This window comes from Acomys minous (assembly GCF_964271855.1).
Source record: "Acomys minous genome assembly, chromosome: 14".
NCBI classification, from domain to species: domain Eukaryota; kingdom Metazoa; phylum Chordata; class Mammalia; order Rodentia; family Muridae; genus Acomys; species Acomys minous.
Window position 1 is genome coordinate 43,565,400 of NC_140496.1, and position 25,032 is coordinate 43,590,431.

A 25,032-nucleotide genomic window follows, 5' to 3' on the forward strand; every position below is an offset into this window, starting at 1 on the left:
AGACAAGAGGCACAGAATTGGAGGGGACACAGACTGGGCTGGACAGCACGTGGCAGACAGGCTCCTACACTCCTGGGGTAGGGGTAGGGGTACGGGTAGGGGAAGGCTCAAGGTTCAGCTGCTCTGCCCAGTCCACCAAGGGCCCAGGAACCCTAGCTGCCCTCTGCCCTGCCCACTGCCCTTGATGACGCACAGGTGGCACCTGGGAAGGAAGGGAGAATTAGGCTGTGCTCAGCTGCAAAGCAAATCCAGTGTTAGTCCAATGTCTGGGGGTCCCACACTCCGGTGACACCACCCCCAAGCTGTGGGATCCCTGCCCGTCACCCCTGCCCCCCCATCACCAGCACTGGGGCCACCCCAGCCTCTGAAGCCCAAGGCCCTGTGACTGACCAGGTCGATCCCCTCCAGGCACCTTACTTGAGTTCTACAAGGACCCTGTCTGGCTCCCAGCGCCTCACCTAGGGCCTAGCACTCAGGATATGCTCAGAGAAAGTCATGGAAGTATGTGCCTAGCTTCTGTCTTCTCCTAAGCTTTAGTTATTCCTGAACCCTAACCCCAATTACCTGGGGTGGGGGTGGGGGCAGGAGCTAATTTACCTGGGCCTATGAGCTCTGCCTGCCCAGGAGTGGTCAGGTCTACCTGTGACCCCACCCTGTGTGTGCGCTGTCTTCCCTGCTCATCTGCATTCTCCTCAGTAAAGCTGCCACCTGTCCAGTGTCACCTTCAACCCCACAGCCCATCTTCCCTGGCTGTGCTCCTGGGCCACACAAGGGGGGGTACCCCAGAACCTGTGGCCTCGTCTTTTTCTTTTCTCTTGGTTTGGACTTTGGACCTGGACCAGGAACTTTTCCCAGTCCCAGGTCCTGCCTGCTCTGGAGAGTTGGGCTCATGTATGTTGTTATTTTTATTGTGATTACCACGGCAGTAACGCTAACTGGTTAGAGGTAAAGTGTAGTCACAGTGACAGCAGCCAGTGCTCATGAGGTCCTTGTAGTTAGGCTTTTCAGGACTGTCTACAGCTGGGGAAACTGAGGTTCAGGAGATGGAGGCCATGCAGCCACCATTCCCTCAGAACCTATGGTCTGGGGCGCAGAGCAGCTTGGGCCCCCATGTTGCCTATTCCTTGAAGCATTCAGGGCAACGCTTCTGACCCCCTCCCCCATCACAGAGGAGTGAAGAAGCTCAGGTGGCGGGAAAGAGTGTCCGTACCATCACTGAGCACATCCTGACCCAGGATCAAGGCTGGGCGCTTGGGGGAGGGGGGAGCAGAGGGGGTGGGCGGGGCGGGGCGGTGAAGTCGTAGCCTCTGCCTCCGGGGCTTTGCTCCTGGGAGCGCTGTCATTCCTGATCTCCAGGACTCACGCCTCCGTCTGCAGCACCCGGAGAAATTTAAGTCATTTGCTGCAGGTTTCAGAGCCAGACAAGTCAGGAGCCACGGTTGAACCTCACACCACCTGCCCAGCCCGCTGTCTTAGACTTGTCACTTCCCACCTCCCTCCCTGCTGCCCCAGCTGTGGGTGGGCAGTGTCCCCAGTGCTGTGGGGAAGGCTTCGAGGAGCAGATGGGCATCCCCCTCAGGCGGTGGAAGAAGAGGCCTCAGGCACTGAAAGGAAAGGGCGGAGACTAAAAGAAGAAAGTTTCGAGAGCAGTAAGTGACCCTGTTCACCCATCGTCCTGGCTTCACCTGGAAAGAGAAATCAAAGGTTGGAGGGCTGGGGGGGGTGGGGAGAGCTGGTTGGGAGAGGAGAGGAGGGAGAGTTATGAGGTCTCCTGCTCCCCTGCCCCCTCATTTAGATACCCTGACAGTCCTGCCTCCTCCCCTTTTGCCTAGAGGCCCTCCCTACCTCCAGGGTGGCCATGGGAAGCCATGGTGAGAGGCTAGAAGGGGCAGTGGGGGGCGGTGCTGAGGGTGCGCAGCCCTCTCTATCTGCTCCCCTTGGTCAGATGCAGGTAGTCAGGTTTCTGGCTCCTAAAAATCATCTTCTTAGGGGGCGCTGTCAGTCCAACACAGCAGTACTTCCTTTGTGTACAGGAAGTGTTCCTCAGGGTAATAGATAAACCAACCAGTAGTTAGGAACCTTGGAAGATGTCTTTGGCTTCTGAGGCATGGAAGGGCAGAAGGGTGTGTGTGTGGAGGAAGAAGAGAAGGGAGGAGACGCTGAATGGCAGGGAAAATCAGGTGAGTCCACAGGAGGGAAAGGGGTGTGTGACAGGAGGGAGGAGGAGCAGTTGCAAGGCTGAAGAGAGATGCCAGCATGCTGTAAGAGTGTGGCTTTGAAGGGCTTTAGCAAGCAAAGCACGTGTGAGGGAACAGGGAGTGGGCATGTGACTAGAACTGGAGCTGCCCCTCCAGGAGGGGACAGAGTCTGTGGGGTGGGAGAACAGCCACCAAATGTGGACAAGTGTCTGTGAAAAGAATGTGTCCAAGTGGGAGCAAGCCTGCTGTCCTCTGTGCCCAGCCCCATGGATGTTATGTGTGCACACGTGTGCTGGAGCAAGGTTCTCCTTCCTTGCTCCGTGGGAGAAGGGCCCGAGACAGCGTGAGGAACAAGATGACTCACTGTAAGGGACACAGTCGTACTGCACCTCCAGGTACTTGTAGGTTCCAGGACAGGGGTCAGGAAATGCGTCGGAGCCGGCCACCACCACACACTGAGTTCGGTTATTACACCTACAGACAGAAGGGAAAAGGAGCTGAGAAAAATGGCCCCAGACACAGAAGGCTCTAGGGTCGGGAGGCAAACACACAGCTCCAAGTGGGAAGGCGCTGGGGGCTGGGGGGCTGGGGGGCTGTTTGCCTCCTGCCTGCCTTCGGTCCCACAGGCCTCCGTAGCTGTGCGGTAGGTTCTCCTGGTATTAGTACATCCTTGGCATTTTCCTCTAAATTGACTTAAAAAGCTCCTGTGCCGGATACTAAAAGCACACAGGGTACCCTGAGGGGCAGGCGCCTCTGTGAACACCACTGTGTCTACCTGGGCCTTTCCCATGGACACTGCCACACCCTAGACAGTGACTGAGAAGATCCACAGTAAGCACAGACAGGAAGAGTCATGAATGTCTACAGGAAATTCCCTGCTAGCCTCTCAGGGGCCTGGCTACATGGAAAAGGATGCCTATTTTACAACTAGAAGACACCACATTACAGAAGCTCATCCACGTTTGGTGGCTGCTCACGCACCCCACATACCTGCCCCCTGCTTCCTCACATTCCTCGTTACTACCATCTGTGCCCAGCTGAGGTGTGTGCAATGGCTCGTTGTCAGGTAGACTACTGGGCTTAGAGCTGCCTAGGAGATTGCTTACATGTGCCTCTAGGCATGACTGGGAGGATCTTGCCAGAGGAAATTAACCCAGGCACCAAGATCCACTCCAAATGTGGGCAGCTCCATCCTGTGGCCTGAGGGCCTAGACCGATGCAATAGAAAGGGGGTGGGAAAGGGAGAGGCAGAATGCCCACACTTCTCCCTCTGCTTTCTGGCAGCCATGACGTGAAAAGCTGTGGTCCACCACATGCCCCTGCTGTGACGGACTTAACTCCGACACCAGGAGCCCAAATGGACCAACTGTTCCTTAAATCGTTCCTGTCAGGTGTATGGTTATGGTCAGAGAGCAAATGCAGACACCACCGTTCCCAGTCCTTAGAGCGGGCAGGTGAAGTGCGTGTATGTGTAATAAGTGACGTGACGGGGAGGTGGGGATGTAAGCCCAGCGCTCGGGAGGCAGAGGCAGGTGGGCCTCTAGTTCAAGGCCAGCCTGGCCTACAGAGCGAGTTCCAGGACAGCCAGGGCTACACAGAGAAACCCTGTCTCGAAACAAAAAACAAACAAGCAAAAAACCCAAAACAAACAAGTAGCGTGAATCTGTCTGCAGTTCTTCCAGGGAGCAGGAAGAGAGAGGGAAAAAGAGCAGAGGCTGGGGAGTAAACAGAGACTTAGGCAGGGCCGGGCTCAACAGTCCTGCTCCTCAGCAATGTGTGTGTGACCAAATCCTGAGCACACATGATCACAGCTGCACTGCCTACATCTACCAACAGGGGGAGATTATCCTAAAGCCTGGCCAAGGAGAATGGCCCAACGACATGTGGCCTGTTTTGAGATGTTGGTGGTATCACTGATATAGATGCTTCAAAACGTGGCCTGGCCACATGACAGAATTGTATCTGACCAGGAAATGGGCTATGGTGCTCACTAGCATCATACCAAGGCTATGTTTCAACAGTGACTTTGAGAACAGGCTGCACAGGACAGGTTGGTGTACGTGGAGACAGAGCCTAGCGCAAACCCCTGGGCAGAGAACACAGAGCAGGGCCCACAGGAGAAAGCGAAGCAGCTGGGAAGAGGTACGTGGTTTCCTTTTGCAGCGTAAATGCACAAAATGTCACCAAAAGCATTCACTTCCGAGTTGTTAACTTCGGGGATGTGTGTGTGGTCCAGTGATGGGGGTGCTCATCTAGTGTGAGCTGCACCCCCAGATTTACACCCCTGACTCCCCTGGAGCTGGGGTGAACTACAGTGGGAGAGTATGTGTGCATCTGTCTTTAAGGGATGGAGCCACAAAAGACCTGCGAAGGTTTCGTACCCACTGCCCTGTGACATCTGTCAAAGCAGCCTAGTGTCAAAGCAAACCACCCTGAGAGACACAGAGTTGTAGCATTCAGAGAGGAAGCAAGGTTGAGGGACCCCCCCCCCCCGACCTCCACACACACATACATACACACAAGGCTCCTGAGGCCTCATCACACTCCTTGGCTCCTGTAACCCATCACCCAGTCTCCTGTGTGGAGGAGGGCATATATGACTGTCCTAGCTACTGTGTACATTGTGGAGAGGAACCAGGGTGTGTCCAAGGAAAGGGGTTGGGTCTAAGTCATGGCTTGGGGGCTGGATAGGGTCTCAGGAGAAATGGGGCAAAGGGGAGAAGGCAGCCCCAGCTCTGCACACTTTGAACCACTCATCTTCCCAATGAAGCTCTGGCTGTCTCCCCGTGCCCCCAGGGCCCTGCCCCCAGCCTTCCTTCCTCTTCTACCATGCTACAGATCAAGGAATGGGCCCTGGACTCTGTCTGACATCTTAAACATCAAGGAAGTGCCTGCTGTGTACCTGGCCACTGCCACTGAAGGGACAAAAGTCTGTTGTCCCTGAAGGGCCAGTGGGTTAGAGTTGAGGAGGATGGAAGATAAAATACCAAAGCCGGGAGTAGTGGCGCATGCCTTTAATCCCAGCACTTGGGAGGCAGAGGCAGGCAGATCATTGTGAGTTCGAGGCCAGCCTGGTCTACAAAGCAAGTCCAGGACAGCCAAGGCTCCACAGAGAAACCTTGTCTCAAAAAACCAGGTGGGAAAAAAAAAAAGAGAGAGAGAGAGATAAAAATACCAAGCAAAGACAGTATCTGACGGAAATGTCATGGAAGGCAGGGCCCTGAAGGGGTCAGGAGTTTCAGAGTATGCAGAAGAGCTCAGCCACAAGGAAGCATAGTACAGCTGCTTGGATCTCAGGGATGGACAACATTCTACGCAGAGAAACAGCAGGGGCATACCTGTGCTGCTTAAAAACAAAACAAACCATCGGCTGGCTTTGTCACTTCCCAGCTAACAGGCCTGGTACAAACACCAGGCAGAGTGTGACACATCAGAGAGGAGCCTGGGAGCCTTTGGGCTACAGGGCTGCGGGTTCTGACGCATGGTCAAGTTGGTTTATTTTGCAGTACGGAGAACCGAACCCAGCAAGCACGCTACAGTGAGCTGCCCTCACGGGTGTAACTACGTGAATGCGTAGGAAAAGAGGACCAGCGGTCAAGGCAGGTCACACAGGGCACTTCCAGCCTCAGGAAGGCTTTGGCTTTTGCAGAGGAAGGTGGGAACCAGAGAAGAGCTCTAAACAGAGGGACAGGATCTGACGCCGGAGTTCGTGATGCCCACTGTCTGGAGTACAACAGACTAGATGGTGGCGAGCAAGGAGAAAAGGCAGGAGGCCCTGTCCCGGGGCAGGTGCTTGTGGAGAAACTAAGGGCTCTAGGTATACTGATGATTCAAGTGTGTAGTGAGAATTTTGGAATTTTGGTTTCTTATTAAAAAAAAAAAAAAAAGAAAGAAATATTATAAGACTACGTTTTCACTTTAATGCCAGGTGTGGGGGGGATATGGGGCTGCTTTGCGTTGACTATGATTTGCCTCGTGCTCTAGCAGGGGTGTGGCTTTGCCAGCTGCATAGTTTCTCTAATTATAAAGGCTACGGCCACTAGAGGACTGATGAGTTGTTGGTTGTGGTTTGTTAGGTTGTCACGTGCAAAGGAGATTAGATCTCCTGACAGCAAAGACCAAACTTGGCCCAAGGAGCACGACGCTCCTAGCAAGCAGGAAGTAAGTAGTCTAACGATAACGTCTTCCCCTTTCTCCTCTATACTTTTTCCCCCCTCTCATATCTAGTGTTGGGGGTTGAACGGCAACCGACAGGTCTTGTAACAAGTTTCTGGAGGTGGCAGGAGGGATAGTCTATGGCACTGGTTCTCAGCCTCTGGGTCTGCAGATCAGATATCCTGCCTATCAGATATTTATTTGTCAGATATCACAATTCATAACAGTAACAAAATTACCGTTACAAAGTAGCAATGAAAGTAAAATTATGGGGGGTGGGGTGGCACCACAACATGAGGAATTGTATTAAAGGGCTGCAGCATTAGGAAGGGTGGAGAAATGGTGGTGACTGGGTTAGGGGACACTGCACGTGGGACACGTGGAGGTCGGAGAGCAGGCTCACCTTTGTGACATGATTTTGAAGGCATCCGGCAGGTAGCACTGCACGTTCTCCATCTGGAAAGGGTCGGCATCGCAGATCTTGTCGTCTGTGCGCCCGTAGTTAGCATTCTCCACCATGATGACGTCACTGCCCGGGCACCGCAGCTCGATGGGGTAGCCCTCGCATGCCAGCTCCCGGCGCATCAATCCAAATGGGAGCCCAGCCCTGCTCAGGCCTGCGAAATGGTTGGGGACAGTGTCACAGTCACCAGGGAGGAAAGAAAGAACCCACTGACTCAGCCAGGCAGGGAAACTGGCTTTGTGAACCTCAGGCCCATTGGATGTAAAATGGCAGAGTTTTAACCCCTGTGTAGCAAGAGAGAGCTGACTCTTCCTTACCCTGTAATGCTCTGCCTGGTAAGATAGAGTGCACATTGTCTCAGAGGTTGTGGACAAGCCACAACTGTGTGTCTGTCCCCCCCCCCCCAACTCTTTCAAAACAAATTTTTTTTACACTTGTGTGTATGTATGATGGTTCACACGTGGAGGTCAGAGGCAACCTCTACCTTTTACCAATGGTTCTGGAGGCGTTGAACTCAGTTCAGGCTTTGTGGCAAACACCTTAACCCACCTGAACCATCTCACTAGCCCTGCCCCCCCCCAAATCGTATGCTTAATTGAAGAATTAAGTACCCCCAGAAAGTGACTGTACTTGGGTATCTTTTGGGTTTCCCCGCCCCCTAACTACTAAAATGAGGCAGAGTCTCATGAGGTCTATACTAGACTCAAACTTGCAATATAGCCTTGGGCTGATTTTCCTGCTGCCACTTCCCAAGCTAGGACTACAGGCACGTGACACGCACGCACGCACGCACGCCCTGAGATAGGATGTCAGTGTAGCCTATGCTGACCTTGGCCTCACTAAGTAGCCCAGGCTGGCCACAAACCACAGCAATCTTCCTTCCTGCCACAGCCTCACAAATGCTGGGGTGACAGGTATGTAACCACATGTGGCTTTCACAGTGGAAACCAATTTAAAATGAGGCTCTTCAAGAGGGCCCCAATCCAGTCTGACACACAGGTCCGGACAAATAAGGAGCATCTGGGGCATGTTTTACCGTCACAGTTACAATGCTAGTAACAGAGCCCAAGGCATCAGGAGGCATCTCGGGCGAGTGCTCTAGCACGGTATCCCACTGACTTGCTTACTTAGATTGGCCTTGGAACTGTGATCCTCCTACTTCAGTCCCCTGTAACAGCCAGGACACCAGAGCTGTGCTGCTGCTCTGTACTAGAAGACAGAACCGTCCCCCACCCCCACCCAGGCAAGACTATGTGCTGGCAGGGGGGGAGGGGCACCACCTGCAAGACCTCAGCAGGAGCCAGCTGGGCTGATGTCGCCCTCTGTTCTCCTGAATGGTGGGATGAAGGCTGTGGCAGCTTTAGCAAAACAAGTCCCCTGATGAGAGGACTTAGGGTGGGGTCCTCTGGAGGGATGGCGGCCATGCAGGTATCAAACAAATCTATTGAAGGGGCTTCAGTTGAGACTGGGGGTACCAGGATGTGCTGCCACAGCAGATCACACAGGACTTTACTGTTCTGTTTCAGACACCTCTAGACTGGGCAGAATCTGTCTTCCCATTGCAAAAAGCTGTCCCTGAGCACTGTAGCTTCTGTGGGTGTTGCTGGCCCTCTGCACTTGTCACAAGTGAGAGTGGTCCTGAGGACCTCCCACCACCAGCCACCCGACAAGGAGCAGACTGAACCTCGCAAGCACTCTACCACTGACCTGCTGCTTTGTTTATTTATTTTTGGAGGGGCGGGTAAGGTCTTGCTGTGTGGCTTGAAACTTGGGGTCCTCTTGCCTCAGCCTCCCCCAAATTCTCAGATTATAAGCATGTACCACCACACACAACCTTCTGCATGCTTCAAGTTCAGATAGCCACTAGTAGTAGTGAGTTCCCCACGCCTTGTTTTCCTGAACTATAAAATGGGCGCCCACAGGTCAGTGTCATATAGCGGGGATGCTAGACCAAAGGAAGTTTTCTGCTTTGTTGTTTTGAAACAGGCTCTCACATAGCCAGGTGGCCTCACAGTCTAGACAGTTAGGGCTAGCCTTGAACCCGTGATCCTTCCCCTCCACCCCCAAGCGCTGGGGCCACAGAATGTGGCAGCACCAGAGAGCGTCCCATGAAGGGTCCTTCTGTGACAACCAGAGCCACAACTCTGCTGCTCCCTGGCCTGGCTGGCGGCTCCGAGTGGCCTCTCTCCCACTACCAGAGAGAGGTTAATCTACAATTAACGTGCCAACTGATGGGCTGATTAAGACCTTCATATTTTTTGTTTTATTTCAATTTGAGGATCTGAGGTTGACACGAGCCAGGCTGCCCTGGCAACCACCTTCTGCAGGCCATCCACACGGGGTGCAGGAAGGTAGAAGCTGCAGATGTCCGGGGGAGGGCCGCAACTGGGAGCAAGCTAACCGCTGTGAAAGGGGCCAAGCTCGCCACTTTAGGGACAGGGTCCCCAGGGTTTAGAGCAGCAGGTCCTTGGGTTTTTGGGGATGCGTAGAGCCCCAGTTGAGAGAAAGTTTCCCATGAGCCCCTGTCATGCCATCTGCTTCCTCCTCTAATTTTAGCTTCCCTAGTCAGGGAAGAAGGCCGGGGGTGGAGAGCTGGCTCACATGGGGCTGAGGGTGGAGGCAGCCCCTTCTGGCCTGGCAGGGGCTGCGCCCGGAACTTGGGTATGGGGAGACTGGGTCAGTGACCAGAAGGTCCCTACCAAGTCCTCAGAACAAGGCTGGTAATGTCCCTTCATCCCTGTGACCGGGCTGGCGGGGGATAGGGGGTGCTCTAGGAGGCGGCAAGGCCAACGGACCCCTTCTTGGCTTCTGTTGCTCTGCACAGAGCTGGTATCCAACCTGGGATGGTAACTAAGTAATGGAGGGTGGGCAGCACGCTCAGGGCACTAATTGTGGCATGTGCAGGATCCCAGGCCAGAGTCGGGTAATTAGTTGTTTTTAAATAAACGTCAGCAGGCATGCTTTAATTAAGCCTTAGTCCCAATGAGCCTCAGAGATGTGATGAATGAGGGAGGAGGGAGAGAGAGAGAGAGAGAGAGAGAGAGAGAGAGAGAGAAATAGGTGGCCCCCCCGGAAGGCCTGTCTCGGTCCTAGGGGGTCCCCAAGCCAGACAGCACCCGGTGCCCTGGCCTGCTGGGAGTTCGACACTCCTCAGTGGAGCCCGCTAAGGGTGGCATTACCAGGTTCCCTCTGGCAAGGTCCAGCTTCTTCTGAAGTGGGGGCTCTGGTCTGTAGAGAATGATGCTCCCCACCTCCCATCAGGGTTTGGTGACCCAGCCCTTCCCCAGCACCTACCTTGGGTGGCAGAGGTGACGAGGACAGTTGTGACACAGAGACTCCAGAGTGCTGCAGCCAAGCGGGCCATGGCGAAGGCCAGGGACGGGTACGGGACTCTCAGCGGACTGTGTGGGGGGCCTCGCCCCGCATCACCAGGGTACCACAGCCTGGCCCACCAGCCTGAGGGAGGACAGGAGAGTGATACTGGGCAGGTGCTGACCTCAGCAAGCCTAGAGGGCATCTGCTTTCTGCTAATGGTTGAGTCCCTCCCTGGGCCTTTGGCACCCTGGGGTGCACACAGCCCTGTTCCAGGGTCACTCTGACTAGCTCTGGTCCCTCGTCTCCAGTGGAACCTGTCTGGGAGCAACTTGATCAGTCAGCATGGCCGCCCAGCACCCACCTACCCAAAGTCGCTTTGGCCACACAGAAGGCCTGCCCTGCTCACTCACCACCACAAAGCACCTTCATCCCTCGAGGAGGGCAAGGGGCGTCCAACCTGATTTCAGCCTCAGCTTTGGGCAGGAATCCAGCCCCGCCCCTAGCCTCTGCTTCCTGTCTCTCTGCTATGGCAGCTAATTAGAATCCAGCTGGCTGGCGCCACAGATAGGGGACCAGGGACACCCAAGTCCCCTCTTTCCTTTCTAGGGGACTCTTGGGGTGAGCTGGAGACAGGCAGTCGGGGGCGGGAGGAGTGGGGATGGGGGGGGCGCATACTGATGACCTCTTTGGTTACAGCGCCTCCCAGGACATCAGTTCTGACTTGCAGCTTCTTCCTGCCCTACCCTATGCTCCTGTGACGTCTGTACCCGAGTCCTCAGGGCTGCCACAGCCTGAAGCCATCAACCTCACCTGCCAACAGCCTAGAACCACTCATTCTAGGAAGGGCCCCAAGAGGAAACACCATGTTGTACACCTCCCCAGTCACCCAGCCGCCTGCCCCCCCCCCTTCCGCTCTTCTTGCCGGTCTGGGATCCCTCAGCACAGCTCTACTCCTCTTCCTCCCTCCTCCCATTTCAAAGTCCTTGAGAAATTACCTACCAGTGACCTAGTTAGCTCCCTTTCTCACTCTGCCCCACCTAGGCCCTGCCTTAGGGCCTTAGTGTGTGTCTTTCCCCTACGTGCGGCTTCAGCTCCCGAGCTATCCCCGGGGCCGCCGTTCTGCTCACACGCAAGTGCTTATCTGGATAGGAAACTGCCCATCCAGAGATCTAGACATCTCTGCTTGTGGCCACCACACCCAACTCCTGGAGCTGGCCCTGCATGCCGAGACAGATGTTTGTTGACTGCATCTCAGACCCACTGCTTCCCTTCCGGCCATCTCCCTCGTAAATTTCACGGCAGGTGCACCTGTGTGTACAGCCCCCACTGTGCCCCTCACCATCCAGAGCTAAGGGACCGGTGACAAGGCTCGCCTCTTAGCTCCACTTCCCTCTCGCTCAGCGCTCAGGGAAGCTTCCAGCCCTCCCTCACCACTGTGTGGGACGGCCTCCTATGATTCCCAAACACGGGCTTCTCACGGGCTCAAGCTGGGGTAACCCTCCCCATCCTGTGCTCATAAAGCGGCAGCTCCTCAGCACCATCAGCTTGAGCTTTAACGTCTGCCCCCAGCCACCTCCTCGTGGTGGCGAGTCTGTCAGTGACCCCCTCCGTGTCTGTCCTCTGTCCCTTATGCATCACAACCAGCACTCTCCTTCCACCAGGTACCCTGACCATCTAGCCACCTTCCTCCTTCCTCCGGCCCAGATCTGGGAGGCCTGGGGCGCTTGCACAACCCTGAGGTAGACCTCCTGGCACTCACCTCCCCCTCTCCTTCACGGGCCTCTTCCAGAGCTTGCTTCCCAGCTGTGCTGGCCTCAGAGGCAGGGGGACATGCAGCTGCAAAGGCTCTGGGAGACCCTGCCCCATGGAGTCCAGGTCCCCAAAGTACAGTTACCTCGAAACAATCTAGAGCCAAACCTGTGCTTTACCACCTTCCCAGCCTTGCTCCCTCAGGGAGGCAAACTATTATACTGTAAGAGCAACAGTGGGCAGTGTGAGCCGTGGGCTCAGACCCCCATCAGATGGGGAGTAATAAGGGGGAGTGGCAGAGACCCCAGAGGAAGTCCTCGGCCAGCTCATGACCTAAGACACCGTCAACAGCAGAGGCTACCAGCATCCTCTCTAGCAGGACCGGACCCCGAGAAAGCCTTCCTACCCACCAGCGGCAGCCGCCTTCCAGGTCCCGACCTCAGAAGCTCAGCCCTGATCCTCCTCATCCTGTCCTAGCTCAGCAGTGAGTCAGGGGTCTGTCCTCACTGTGTCCTTTTGTCCTAATACTCTAGGCTTCCTGCAAGCAGAGAGATGGTGTGTGTGTGTGTGTGTGTGTGTGTGTGTGTGTGTGTGTGTGTGTGTGTATGTGTGTGTGTTTTTAAAGCAACATAAAGGCTAGAGAGATGGCTCAGGAGTCAGGAGCACCTGCCCTTGCAGAGGACCCTGGTTCAGTTCCCAGAACCTACATGGTGGCTCATAACCACCTGTCACTCCAGTTCCAGGGGGGGAGCCAATGCCCTCTTCTAACCCGCCCCACCCCAGGTCACCAGGCAGAGAGATGATGGTACACATAAACACACACGAGTAAAACATGCCCTTATTCGTTATATAGAAAATACGACATCACTTCTGGTGTGTGCAGATGGAATCTAGGGCCCCCTGAATTTGCTAAGAACTCCTTCCACCTGTGGGCTGCAGCCCTGGGGCCCCCAAACTACTTCAGTGTACAATAAGTGGTATTAATTACAGGGTCATCTTGACTGTTCCGCTTGGATTTTGAGTAACTTAAGCTGGCCTTAAATTCACAGCAGCCCCCGTCTCCTGCAGGCTGGTGTTACAAGTGTGTTAGGCTACTCCACTTGGCTTTACTTACTATAACCTTGCAATAGGGCTCCACTGTGCTGCCCAGGCTTGTGTGATCTCCTGCCTCAGCCTCCCCTGCAGCTGGGACTCCAGACATGTGCTTGTGTGCTACGGCTTCCCCAGCAGCTGCTGGGTCCTGTGCCCTCCAAGGCACCACGCCCAGCCCTTTGCTCTAGTTTTCTTAAGGCTGGGATTGTGTGCATGGGCCACCAGGCCTGGCTCTTTTTCCCTTGCAATGCCGAGGGCAGGACCCCAGGCTCTGTGGGATAAAAGCCAGCTTCCTGGACCACGGGTTGTAGCCTCATGGAACTGAAGGTGGGTCTCTGAGAAGGTTGCCAACTTTTCATCAATTGTCTGAATGTGCAAAGACCAGAAACTAACCCAACCAAACACATCCCGAACCTGAGGCAGTTCTGGCCGCACTCGCCTGGACCACACCCTCCAACTTCACTGGAGTCTGAGTACAAGGCAACTGCAGCGTATGTGCCTTGGTTGCCACCCCCTTAACACCCATGAGCTGTGGGCCTTGTCTCACAGACTAGACTGCCATAGGTGTGTGCTCTGCAGTGTTCTTCCCAATTGTCTGCATTTGTGAAAACAGAGTGGTTTAATTATGGGAAAACATGAGCTCGTACTATTTCCCACCATCGTTCCAAAGCATTCATCAAGCACTATGTCTTTGGGTTATATTATGTTGTTTGATTTTTAAATTTGTTTGAGAGAGAGCTGGGAAGATGGCTTAGTGGTTAAGAGTGCACACTGCCGCTGGGTGTGGTGGCGCACCCCTTGGGAGACAGAGGCAGGGGGATCTCTGTCCAAAGCCAGCCTGGTCTATGCACTAAATTCTGAGACAGCCAGAGCTGCACATTGAGACCTCGGCTTTAAAAAGCAAGCAAAAGGGCTGGAGAGATGGCTCAGTGGTTAAGAGCCCTGTCTGCTCTTCCAAAGGTCCTGAGTTCAATTCCCAGCAACCACATGGTGGCTCACAACCATCTATAATGTGATCTGATGCCATCTTCTGGCGTGCAAGCTAACATGCAGGCAGAGCACTGTATACATAATAAATAAATAAATCTTAAAAAAAAAAAAAAGCAAGCAAAAGAAAAATGAAAAATCTGTCTGTCTGTCTGTCTGTCTCTGTGTATGTGTGTGTGTGTGTCTGTGTGTGCGCGCCGTGCCATTTGTGTGCAGAAGCACAGAGGATGTTGGGTCCACTCGAGAATAGAGTCTTCTACAGCACTGCTGCCATGTCAGGGACCAGTGCAGCCCAGGGTGGGCTAAAGCCTCCAGGACAGGGTGTGCAGGGTCTGGCAAATGCCCACTACTTCACAGACAGCCTTAGCACCCGGCCCTGGTGTCTAAGGTCCTGGGCAGTAGAAACTTACTTCCTCATCGCTCTGAGAGACAGGCGTGAGCTGAAGAGGCCTGCAAGCCGGGCTTCTGTCAAGGGCTTCCTGCCCAGCATGCAGCCTGCCTTCTCACCTGTGCTCACTCAGCCTTCCTGGGTGTGGAGGGGAAAGAACCCTGTGCCTCTTGTGTTCCACTGAAAGCTCCCCAGACCTTCTCTCCAGCATGGCAGTGGGTGCAGGAGGAAGAGACAAGGGGGTCTTGTATAAAAGGCAGGTCAGCACTACAGAGTGAGTTCAAGGCCAGCCTGGAGAACTTAGACATTATTTCAAAATAAAATCGAAGGTGGATGTTTTCGAGCACCCAGTACTTTGGAGGTAGAGACAGGCAGGTCTGTTTTGAGTTTGAGGCCAGTCAGGTCTACACAGCAAGTTAGAGGCCAGGATTACATATTTCATATGAATTTAATATATATTTAAATTTTATTTTGATTATGCATATGTGAGCGGCACTGGACCCCTGGAACAACTGACAGAAGTGCTGAGAACTGAACTTAGTTCTCTGGAAAGGCAGCCCGCGTACCCCTAGCAGGTGAGCCATCCGTCTCTCCAGCCCTCAAATGAGTATTTGTAAAGGGGCCAGGCCATGGTAGACTGCACAACTATGTCTTTACTCATTCTCCATCTCAAGACAGGCTCTCTTCACCAAACCTGCAGAGTGCCTGGCTAGCAAGCTCCTTGCTTGCTCTGCAGCCTGGCTCCTCCTGTCTTCACTGGGGTTATGGACACGCCGCCACACCTGGGGTTTTATGTATGTTCTGGATATTCAGCCTTGAGCTGTGGCAATCCTTCTGCCTCCACGTCCGAGTGTGGGTGCCATCACACCTGTCTACCATGTAGCTCTTTTAGGCACAACCACGGAGCCAGGGGCTGTAGTACCCACTTTATGGAATCTAGTACCTTCCTCAACTCTCCTGGGCGCCATCACAGTCCCCTCCTCCAGCACCCGGACCGTCTCTGTCTCTCTTTTGCACAAACAGTCCATGGCCCCCACCTTCCTTACATCAAAAGCTTCAAGCCCTCACTGAACTTCCACACAGGGCCCAGAGCACCTTACGGATAACCTTACGGATAACCTTACGGATACGGTGTCCCAGCTGCATTCACATGTTATGCGACCCTACGGTGGCAGCTCACGGAACCAGGTGTGTACACACCTGTGCTCATCTCTGTCTCATACCATGTGGCCCTGGGGAAGCAGGGCTGGCGACTCATCCTCAGGGGCCACACACCTGCCTCTATGTTTGTGTCTGAGTTCTGCGTTTGCCCAGAGAGGGCATGTGCAGCAGGGTCTGTCCTCGAGTGCCCTAGGGCGGGGACGGGGAGTGTGACAGGAGGAGAAGCGGCTGCTGGAGGAGAGGGGGCGCCTGGGAGCCTGCCCTAGCCTGCAGTTGCCACGGCAACCCTGTATGCTGAGTGGGTGGGAGTCTGAGAGTCTGAGGAGGGGTGACAGGCCCCTCCTGGCCTCACTTGCCTGTCCCTGGAACATCCACCCCTTAGGCACCTTTTCTCCTGTTCTTGGCTGGGAGCCCGCTTCCACCTCCACTTCCAGGAAGCCAGGGCTGGTGGGCACTGTGGCAGGTACCAGAACCTGTCTGGAGCAGAGGCCTGGGGTCTGGATCAATTCATTAGACTCTTGGCCTTCCATGTGGACTGACAAGGGTGTCTCGCAGAAACGGAGCGAGTGCCTCAGAGTGCTGGGCACAAGTCCCTTCTCCAGGCGGTTTGGGATAAGGACAGGGTCCCCACTGCATATTCAATACCTCAGACTGACCAGACAGCAGCCGCTGTCCACAGAGAGCTGTACTGGGTTCTGTGCCATCACTTTCTAGCAGTCAATTCTTCCCTGAAGACCTGGCTCCTGCCCTCACTCTCTGAAGAGAGGTCAGGGGTGGCCAGCTAGCACCTGGACCACTCTGTCTTCTGCTCAGAACACTCTGTGGCTCCCACCTTCCTCAGAACAAATGTCAAAGTCCCCCCTGAGGCACCACGCATGGCCCTACCCCAGGACCTTGGCATAGACTGTCTCCCGCCCCACCAGCGACCCTCGTCTACTGGGCTTTGCTCACACCCCCTCAGAGCCCAGCGAGGCCCCACCGACTCCAGCATGCCAGCGCTCTGTCTACGCTGCCTCTGTTTCTTTATTTCGCCATGGTTCTATGTCAAGGAACCCTGCATTTTCGTTCTATGCTTCTTTTCTCTTCCACTGGCTGTTGGCTCCGCAGGCTTGTGTGGCGGCACCCTAACAGCCAGCAGAGCGAGCAGGAACCGGCATGGCATCATTTAGCAGCAAAGCTTCAGAAGGCTGCCCTGGCTGGAAGCAGAGATGGGCCAGCCTGGTCTACAAAGCGAATCCCATGCCATCCAGGATTAAATAGGTTGTGAGATTCCGTCTCTAAATAAAGTAAGTGAATGAATTTTTTAAAAAGGTAAAGGCTGGGGGTGTGGTTCAGTGACAGCGCCCCCTTCTTGGTGAGGCATTCTCTGAGGAGCTCACAGAAGGCCCTGGGTCCATCCCCAGCTGGTCACCAGGTACTCTGGATTTTACAGAGAGGCAAGAGCCACCCACAACACTCCTGTATCCCCATGCCCTTTCTCTAGTCTTCCATCGGTCTACACCCTCCCCTACACCCTAGACCCTTTGTTGACCATCTGTTTTGCCCACCAGAAAGGGCCTCAGAGAAGGCCCTATCTCCAGCTACCTCACAGTCAGCCCTGAGCACAGAGTAGGTCTTTTTCATTGATTAATAAAGACAAAACAGGTACACCAAGCCAGACATGCAGGAGGGGCCTCAGGACAGGGGCACATGCGTGCAGGCAGGGAATACTTCACCAAGAAGTGGGCACCTGTTGGGGATGCGCATGGGTCCCAGGGTAGCAAGGAGCTGAAACCTAGCGTGGAGCCCGCAAATGAAGGGGAGGAGGGACGGAAATGAGGGGGGCACTTGCTATAGGTCGCGCAGGCCTCTGCGTGTGGATGGTGGTCCTGGGACTGCAGGGGGCACTTCACCCTAGTCATTCCCTTCTCAGCTGCTGCCTTTCCTGCCCGTCAACCCTGCCTCAGAAGCACGCCACCACCTCGTCTCCATGTCTCAAGTCCAGGAAGAGCTCGAGGCTCCTGGCCCTCACTCTGATGCTCTGGCTATGAGGGAACCTCTTCCTCCTCCCTCAGGGCAGCCTGACTCAGGGCCAGCCCCACTCAGCCCCTCCCCCCACCCCCAGCAGCTTACAACCTCGGCTGAGCCTCTCTAGGCTCCACAGGAAACCCCAGACCTCTCTAGACCCAGCTGACAACACTGGGGTCCAGCACGGCCTGCTGGCCACACTCAGCCACAAACACCTCTTTCCTTACTGAGGCCTGCTTCTTTCTCATCTTCCTCCTCAGGCTCTCTAGTCAGTTTCCCCTCCAGGCCCCAGCTGCGGAGACCCCGCCTCTAAGAAGCTCTGACCTACCTGCCCGCCCGCTCTACTCCCTACTATGGAATGCTAGTACCATGGCGGCCATACTGTGTGTCCACCTCACAATGCTCCTGTTCACCCCAGCTTCACCTCCTGCGCCACGGCAGACCTGAAATCAGTGCCTGGAAGACGGGACCCCAAGCAGAGGGCATACAGGACACTCCTGTCGCCCTGATAACTGCATCTCTGGCAGGGGAGAGAGTGCAAAGCCCAAAAAGGGGTGGTGGCGGTGGGAAGGAAACAGGATCTCAGTAGGACAAAGGGACAAAGCCCAAGGCTAGCATCCTCAGGCCCAAGGTTTAGCTCCTGATAGGCTGCACTTCCGGCTCAACTACGAGGTACATACGCAGGCCACAGTTTTGGAATTCTGTCTCTCAGTAGGGGCACATCACCTGGCACAGTATGGTTGTAAGGATAAGAAATGACATTTGGTCTGGGGCTGCAGCCACTCATAGTGCAGTACATGGGAAGTCCTGAGTGCCATCTCCACTGCCTAAAATAAGTAGTCTTTCCACCTGGTCTCTGAGCATCTACCACGTGTCACAGGCCCCAGGGACAGGAGAGAGGGCGCTAAGGAAATAGATACGATCATATTGTAGTACAGGGGAAGATGAAGCTGGAAAGACAGGGAGGGGCAGCTTGTGTTTTTACACATTTTTATGTTACATGCATAGGTGTTATGTCTGTGTACTGCGTATGTGAGGTGAGGAATTCCAGGTCAGGGACCTGTCACTAGAGTTTACAGATTGCTATCAGTGGCCATGTGGATGCTGGAAACTGAACCAAGGTCCTCTGGAAAGGCAGCCGGCGTCCTTAACCGCTGAGCCATCTCTCCCGGTGATCATGGAAGCAGGCACGCTCACCTCGAGACAACACTCCAGATACAAGTAAGAACAGGTCACGCAGATGTCCATGGACGCAAAAGGCCTTTCAGGCCGTTCCGGGGCTGGACCGTGTTTACACAGCAGGGCCAGGGAGAATGAGAAGTCAAAAGCAGCTGGGAGGCGAGCAGACTACGCCTGGTGTCTGGGTCCTGAGGCTGCCCCTCAACTGAGGTGCTCTGGGTCACTACCCACTCTTGTTTGCTGTGAGCGAAGGCTCACGAGAATGGCGGATCCTACAATAAAGACCGCCCACAAAGCTCAACCTGAGCTCAGAGCTGCTGAGTACGCCTCCCGCCTGGGCGATCTGCCTTGACTGGGTGCGCGGTGCTGTCTGTGTGGGGCACTGTGGGCACCAGTGGGGGTAGCTCCAAGTGCAGACTGCAGGGTGGTCCCGTGAAGAGTACCATCAAGAGCCTTGGGGTTCTCAGTACTTGGGAGGCTGAGGCGAGAGGTTGGAAGGTTTGTATGCCCAGCCTGGGACACCAAGAAAGGGAAGGGGACAGAGAGAAAGGTCTAGCATGTCCATCAGGGACACCATTGGACAACCAATAGCTCATGACTGGTTGTGACTGAGGCTTCCCACCCTCTGGGTTGAGGGGTTGTTTATTTTTAGCTGGGGGGGGTGGGGGGGGCAAAGCTATTTTTAGTCTCCAATTTATTGATTGAATTGTTACCTTTGCCCCACTTTGGAGTGAGAGGTGGGCAAAACCAGGAACTCTGGTTACTAGCTCCCCAGGACTAAGAGGAAACTAAAGCAGGCGGAGGACCCCATCCTATAGAGAAGCTGGGTCAGTTCCAAGGGATTCTAGGAGCAACTGCTCAGACCCTGACTCAGGGGTTCCCAGGCTCCCGGTGAAGGGTACGGGCTCCTCAAATTCTCCCCCAGGACCTAAACCCTGTAGCACACAGCCATTTGGAGCCATGTCCCCACAAAGACACTCTCCCACACAAGGGTACTTTTGAGTACCATGAGACTGTGCCCCAATGTGCCCAGGACTGCAGAAGGCTGTAGCGCAGCTAAACCCAAGCCAGGCCTTGCTTCTGAAAAGGGGCACAGGGTCTTCAACTCTATGGAAAGGATCCTCAGGCAGTCTGCTGTACCAGCCCACCTGCCTCCCTCTTTCCTTGCTTTGTTTTAGAAACATTATTTTTATTCTTTGTAATCATGTCTGTGTCGGGGGAACAGGGCATGTGAATGGGCGCAGAAGCTGGCAGACACTAAAGGTGCCTAGCTCCCCAGAGCTGCAGTCACAGGTCAGCCACCTGATGCGGGTGCTGGGAACTGAGCTCTGGCCCTCCTCAAGAGCACTGCTTTTACTCCCTGAGCCACTACCGTTTTGTTTGTTTGTTTGTTTGTTTTCAGTATCTCCCTCTGTAGCCTGCTTAGGCTGGCCTCAAATTCACGCTCAGCCAACCCCGAGAGTTGGGAGTGGCAGGTCAGCAGCAGACACCACCTCACGCAGCTCAGCGAAGAGCTCTTCCAGGGCACCTGAGCTCCAAGAGCAAACCTAGCAACAAGAGCCCCAAACTTCTGGATCTTGCGCAGGCAGACAGACAGTAAACAGACAGGTACAATAAATCAGGGAGTTACAGAGGTGTGAAGGCTACAGGCTCCCAAGTCAGGAGGGCTGTGGGAGCTCAACTTGAAAGCAGAATGCGCGAGCCATGTCCTGGATGGAACTGCCTTATAAAAAAACATGGGATCTCCAAGGATCTGTGAAGAGGAGGGGCGGGGGATAAAACAAAGGAGGTGACAGCACACTCCACACCCTAAAACTGGGACTTGGGGGGCTAGGGATCTCTATTTGGTCTAGAAGCACATGCATGTGCGTGTACACACACACACACACACACACACACACACACACACACACACACACACACACACACACACGCTATGCCTCTCTCCTTAGCCAGACTGTGAGCCGAGGGGATGGAGGTAGCTACTGTCCCAGAGGCACCTCAAGCCTGCACCTAGACACAAAAAGCACTTGTAAGTGTTTGCAGTTGCTCAGAGGTGCACTAGCCCTTCCGGGACACACAGCCAGCTTACACTAGTAGGTGTGGGCAAGGTAAAGCTCTCCAGTCAGTGTGCATACAGACAGCTGCCCAAGAGTGTTGGAGGATGGTACCAATTTCTGCACAAGAGTCACCCCCTCAGCAAAACCCTCCAGGGAATGCACAGTTCGGACCCTCTGAGCACAGGGACACGGGAGTCCTGGCAGTCACTAGCCTTGGCACACACAGATGTAAGCAGAAGTGGAAACCAGCTGCATTTGGAGACACCAGCTCTCCCCTGGCTGCAGAGAGCCCCAGGACCCCACTTTCTGTATTCTGTATCAGCCATTTGGTTCCATCCCAGGCAGAGAGGAGTGCTGTCTTGCTGGGGACCTCCAGCTCACCAGGGAACCCCTCCACCTGGGCAGTCCCTCCCCCAGTGTCCCCACAGAGGGGCTGGAGGAGGGGAAGTGTCTGGCGACTGGAAATCTGATCCCTCAGAGGAGCCCACACAGAAACCAGAGCTCTCAGTGTCCTTGGCCACGTCTGGCTGGGGAACCGGTAGAGGGCGGGAACAGAGACCAGAAACTCCCCATCTGTGGTGGGAGTGGGAGGTGGGTCCCACCCTACTACTCTAGGGGTGCATGCTCCAGGGGCTCTTGGGGCCCACTCGACACTCTTCCTTCCCCTCTGCTAGCTGTCCATGCTGAGCCTGAAGCACCCCAGGGCCTCTCGCCTGCCTGGTGGGACAGCCAATGCAGAAACAAACGAGAGACACAGGCAGCACACAGTCCCATGTGCAGACAGAGACCAGAGGGCCTGATGCAAACAGACTCCTCACGTCTGCAGGCTCCTCCCCCCTCGTGGGGCTTCCACAGCTCCCCCCTAGGAGAAAGGGGTTCCCCAGGGCAGGCTGGGAATAGAAGCCTGGCTCCGTGTCTCTGGCCTTCCTCCTCTTCCTCCTCCTCCTCCTCCTCAGCTCAGGCCCAGGTGCATTAGTCCCCAGCTCCCTCCCCTCCCCTAATTCTGGGGATTGTCTCCACACCCAAGGGTGTCCAGTAGCACAGGTGACAGTGGGCATGCTAGTCCCTACGAATAGAAATCAGGATGCAGGTCAGAGGACAAAAGCAACAGGGTGGCCCAAGCCAGAGGAGGAAGATGGTGCCACTGCCGGCGGGAGGGATAGTACCCACACTCACGAGCACGCTTGTGGCCCAGTGCAAAGGTGCCACGCCACCAGCCACGGAATCAGTTCCCTTTTCCTCCTCCTAGATGATTTTTCATCTCTGTAATTAATGGGCAAGTCAGATCTGAACGGCATGGCAGGCAAATTGCTAGTTAGGAAAATCACAGATAATTTCCTCGATATGATAATGAAGGTTGTATTCCGTCTCTTATTCTCCCTGTTTTCATCCTACTTTTAAGTAATAAATTCAGCATTGGTGGGCAGGGTGTGGGGAGGAAGGAAGTCACCAGCCCCCAAGGCTGGGACCTGCCTTAGCCTGCCTCCCCCAACATACACACCAAGGTCCCCAGCTCCTGAAGATGGAGATGCTAGTGGGGACCCTCAAAGGAACACCCTGACATTCCATGATTGATAGGGATAGTGCTAGGGGCAGGGTCTAGGGAGCAGGTGGAGCACCGGGAGCCATCAGGCTGTGGCCCAGATAGAGTTGGGTCTGGGGTCGTATTAAAGACTTAAAAAAACGCCTGCCCTTGGGGTGCTGGAAAGAGGAGCAGGTACCAACGGCCTCTCTCTCAGCGGCACTGGAGGTCAACAGGCCCAGGTGTCCTCCACACCGGTCCCTGCATAGTCCGGCCCCCTCTCCACGGTGACCCCCTACTCTGTTGGAGGCATGAGGGTAAGTAGAGCGCGGGGGAGACAGACAGAGAGAAAGAGGCTGCCAGCCATCTTGGCGGCCATCTTGAACCCCTCCCCCAACTCCCCCAAACGCACCACATGTTTGGATTTGGGAAGACAAATCCTGGCTCTGGGTCCCACAGAGGCTGGGGAAGGAGGAGACCCTCTGGTTCCCACTGGGACAGGAGGGACACCCATAACGCTGCCAAAGCCGGGAAGAAGGCGGGGTAGGGGGAACCAGGCAGGTACAATAATGAGATACAGGGTAAGGATATGGTTGGGAGCTGACCTAGACTTGGAGAGTACGGACTGGGGTGTGTGAGCTGAGGGTCTGTTTGCCGGCGGGGTACTACTGCCGTCACATAGGTACCTGGAGCGCACTGAACTGAGGGCATTTTCTGACCACTGCTTGAGTACACACACACACACACACACACACAAACACACAGGAACTGGACTTTCATCCCAGGAGCCTCAAATGGGACGGTGACAACCGAGCCACACAGCTCTATTTCAGCACCACCTGGAGGAGGCGAAGGCTTGTTCCGGTAGCTCTAACCTGACAGCCTCCATCCATGCTTAACCGGGTACCACCGACAGAAGATGCCTCACGCCTGCACCCCGGTTGCCCACGGCGCCCCTCCGGGCAGCAACCCACTCGACACCCAGACAGACCTCTCCCCATCCCCCCGCACCACTGGTTCCCAGAGAAAAACAACCCTAAGACCAGCATCCTGCGGTGCCAGCCCCCCGACATGGCTTCTCTGGGGAGCCAGGGCCCGCGCGCGCCGCGCGCACACGCACCCTCTTCACTCACACCCAGACACCTACACAAACAGGGCGCCAAGCACCCGCGCGCACACGCACCGGGGACACGCAGGCACCGCCGCGCCGCTTCCCCACAAAGGCCGGCGCGCGCGCGGGCACACGCAGCCACGCGCGGGCACACTAGCGGTCCCCTCCCCCTGCAGGGCACCCTGCGGCCGCCCATCCGCACCCCCACCGAGCCCCTGGCGGGCGGGGGTAGGGTGCTTCCCCCGCCCCTCCGGCCGCGCACACCTGGTCCAGGTGCGGCATGGCCTGAGACTCCCGCACACTCACCTGTCCAGCGGCGCTTCGGGATCGGCCGTGCGCGCTCCTCCGGCGGCTCCGCGAAGCCGGGCCCCCCACCCGGCACATCTCCCGGAGCCCGGCCCAGGGGGAAGCGGGGAGGGGGTGGCTGAGCGAGGGCGGACTCCGTGTCCCTTCCTTCCTCGGGCCCACCACTGCCGCCACCGACCAAAATTTAAAAAGAAAAAGAAAAAAGAAAAAAAAAAAAAGGAAAGAAAAGGCGGATCGCGGCGCTCCGGAGGCGGCCCCGGCCCCGGGCGCGCGGGTCTGCGCCCCTCCCGGGGAGCGAGGCGTGGAGGCGGAGGGGCGGGGGCGGCGTCAGAGCTCGGGGGGCTGGGGCGAGGCGGAGCCCCCCGAGGCGGCGCCGGCTGCCCGCATCTCCCCCGCAGCTCCGCGGCCCCGACGGAGGCGGCACGTGTGTGCCCAGGCGACTTCCCAGAGCCCCCGGACGGCAGCGGGCGAAGGGTTAACGCGGCAGCCGGGGCGGCCGCACAGGCCCCCGCCGCCCGGCGGCGCCGCTCCTGGGCCCGCGCGGCCCCATCCGCCGGGGCGTCTCCGGCAGACGGTGGGGCGGGGGCGCCGCAGCGCCGACTGCTCCCGCGCCGACCGCTGGCGCTGCCCGCAGGGGGCCGGGGCTACGCAGCTGGAGGCAGGCGCGGCGGCGTCGCGCCCCCGAGGTGGCCGGAGCAGGGGGCGCGGGGCTGGGCCCGTGGGCACCGCAGGACGCGCGGAGCGAGCGGGCGCGGGGCACCAGCAATGACAAGCCGCCTGCTCTCGGCGCTCCCGGGCCCGCCGGCTCCGGGAGGGGGGCGGCGGGCAAGCGCAAAACCTGGCCTGGACTAAACGCCCGGGACTGGCCTCCGCAGCCCTCCCGTGCGCCCCGGGGACGGGCCCGGAAACCTGGCCTGGAGTTCCACTCTCCTCCCCAAAGGAAAAGTGGGCAGAGGGAGGCGATGCGCTAGATCCCCTAGTTGGACCGGGGGGTGGTGGGGTGCGACGGGCGGCTGCAAGAACCGGAACGGAATCTGCAGCCGGGCTGTGCAGAGAGGCGCCTAGCTGGTGATGGGTAAATGGAGAGCTGTGCAAGGACTGCGCAAAACCTGGCCAGGATTAGGCGGAGCGGGCAGGGACGGCAGTGGGGGAGATGGGAGGTGGTGGGGGAGCTGCGACAGGACCAGATGCTCCCGGGGCACGCAAATTTCGGGCCGGATTCTTCCAGGGGAGATGGAGTAATGCGTCAGGCCTGTGCAATGGCAACAAGAAAGACCTGGACCAGACCTTCTACGACCAGGGATTGCAGGAGGGTCGGAGGGGGTGCTGCCTAGTGACT

At 56.2% G+C, this 25,032-nt stretch overlaps 1 protein-coding gene and 1 long non-coding RNA gene across 8 annotated transcripts in view; one reads left to right on the forward strand and one right to left on the reverse strand.

Moving 5' to 3' along the window:
• The window catches only part of ADGRL1 (adhesion G protein-coupled receptor L1), a 40,419-nt gene extending 16,416 nt beyond the window's left edge, over window positions 1–24,003 (reverse strand). For 5 of the 7 annotated variants that reach the window (XM_084756549.1, XM_084756551.1, XM_084756548.1 and 2 more), the window contains exons 1-4: window positions 23,694–24,003; window positions 10,111–10,272; window positions 6,757–6,970; window positions 2,563–2,672 (exon numbers count right to left, since the gene is read on the reverse strand). In XM_084756549.1, the coding sequence (XP_084612675.1) occupies window positions 2,563–2,672; window positions 6,757–6,970; window positions 10,111–10,180 (394 nt within the window). In that variant the 5' untranslated portion in view covers window positions 10,181–10,272; window positions 23,694–24,003. Of the gene's footprint in view, window positions 1–2,562; window positions 2,673–6,756; window positions 6,971–10,110; window positions 10,273–23,693 lie in introns of those variants that run through there. The other 2 variants (XM_084756552.1, XM_084756554.1) reach the window with 2 other exon arrangements.
• A 911-nt stretch (window positions 24,004–24,914) lies between these two features.
• The window catches only part of LOC311582697, a 21,204-nt gene continuing 21,086 nt past the window's right edge, over window positions 24,915–25,032 (forward strand). Inside the window, exon 1 of the long non-coding RNA XR_014774198.1 lies at window positions 24,915–25,032. This exon is cut by the window's right edge and continues 396 nt beyond it. This is a non-coding gene — a long non-coding RNA (uncharacterized lncRNA).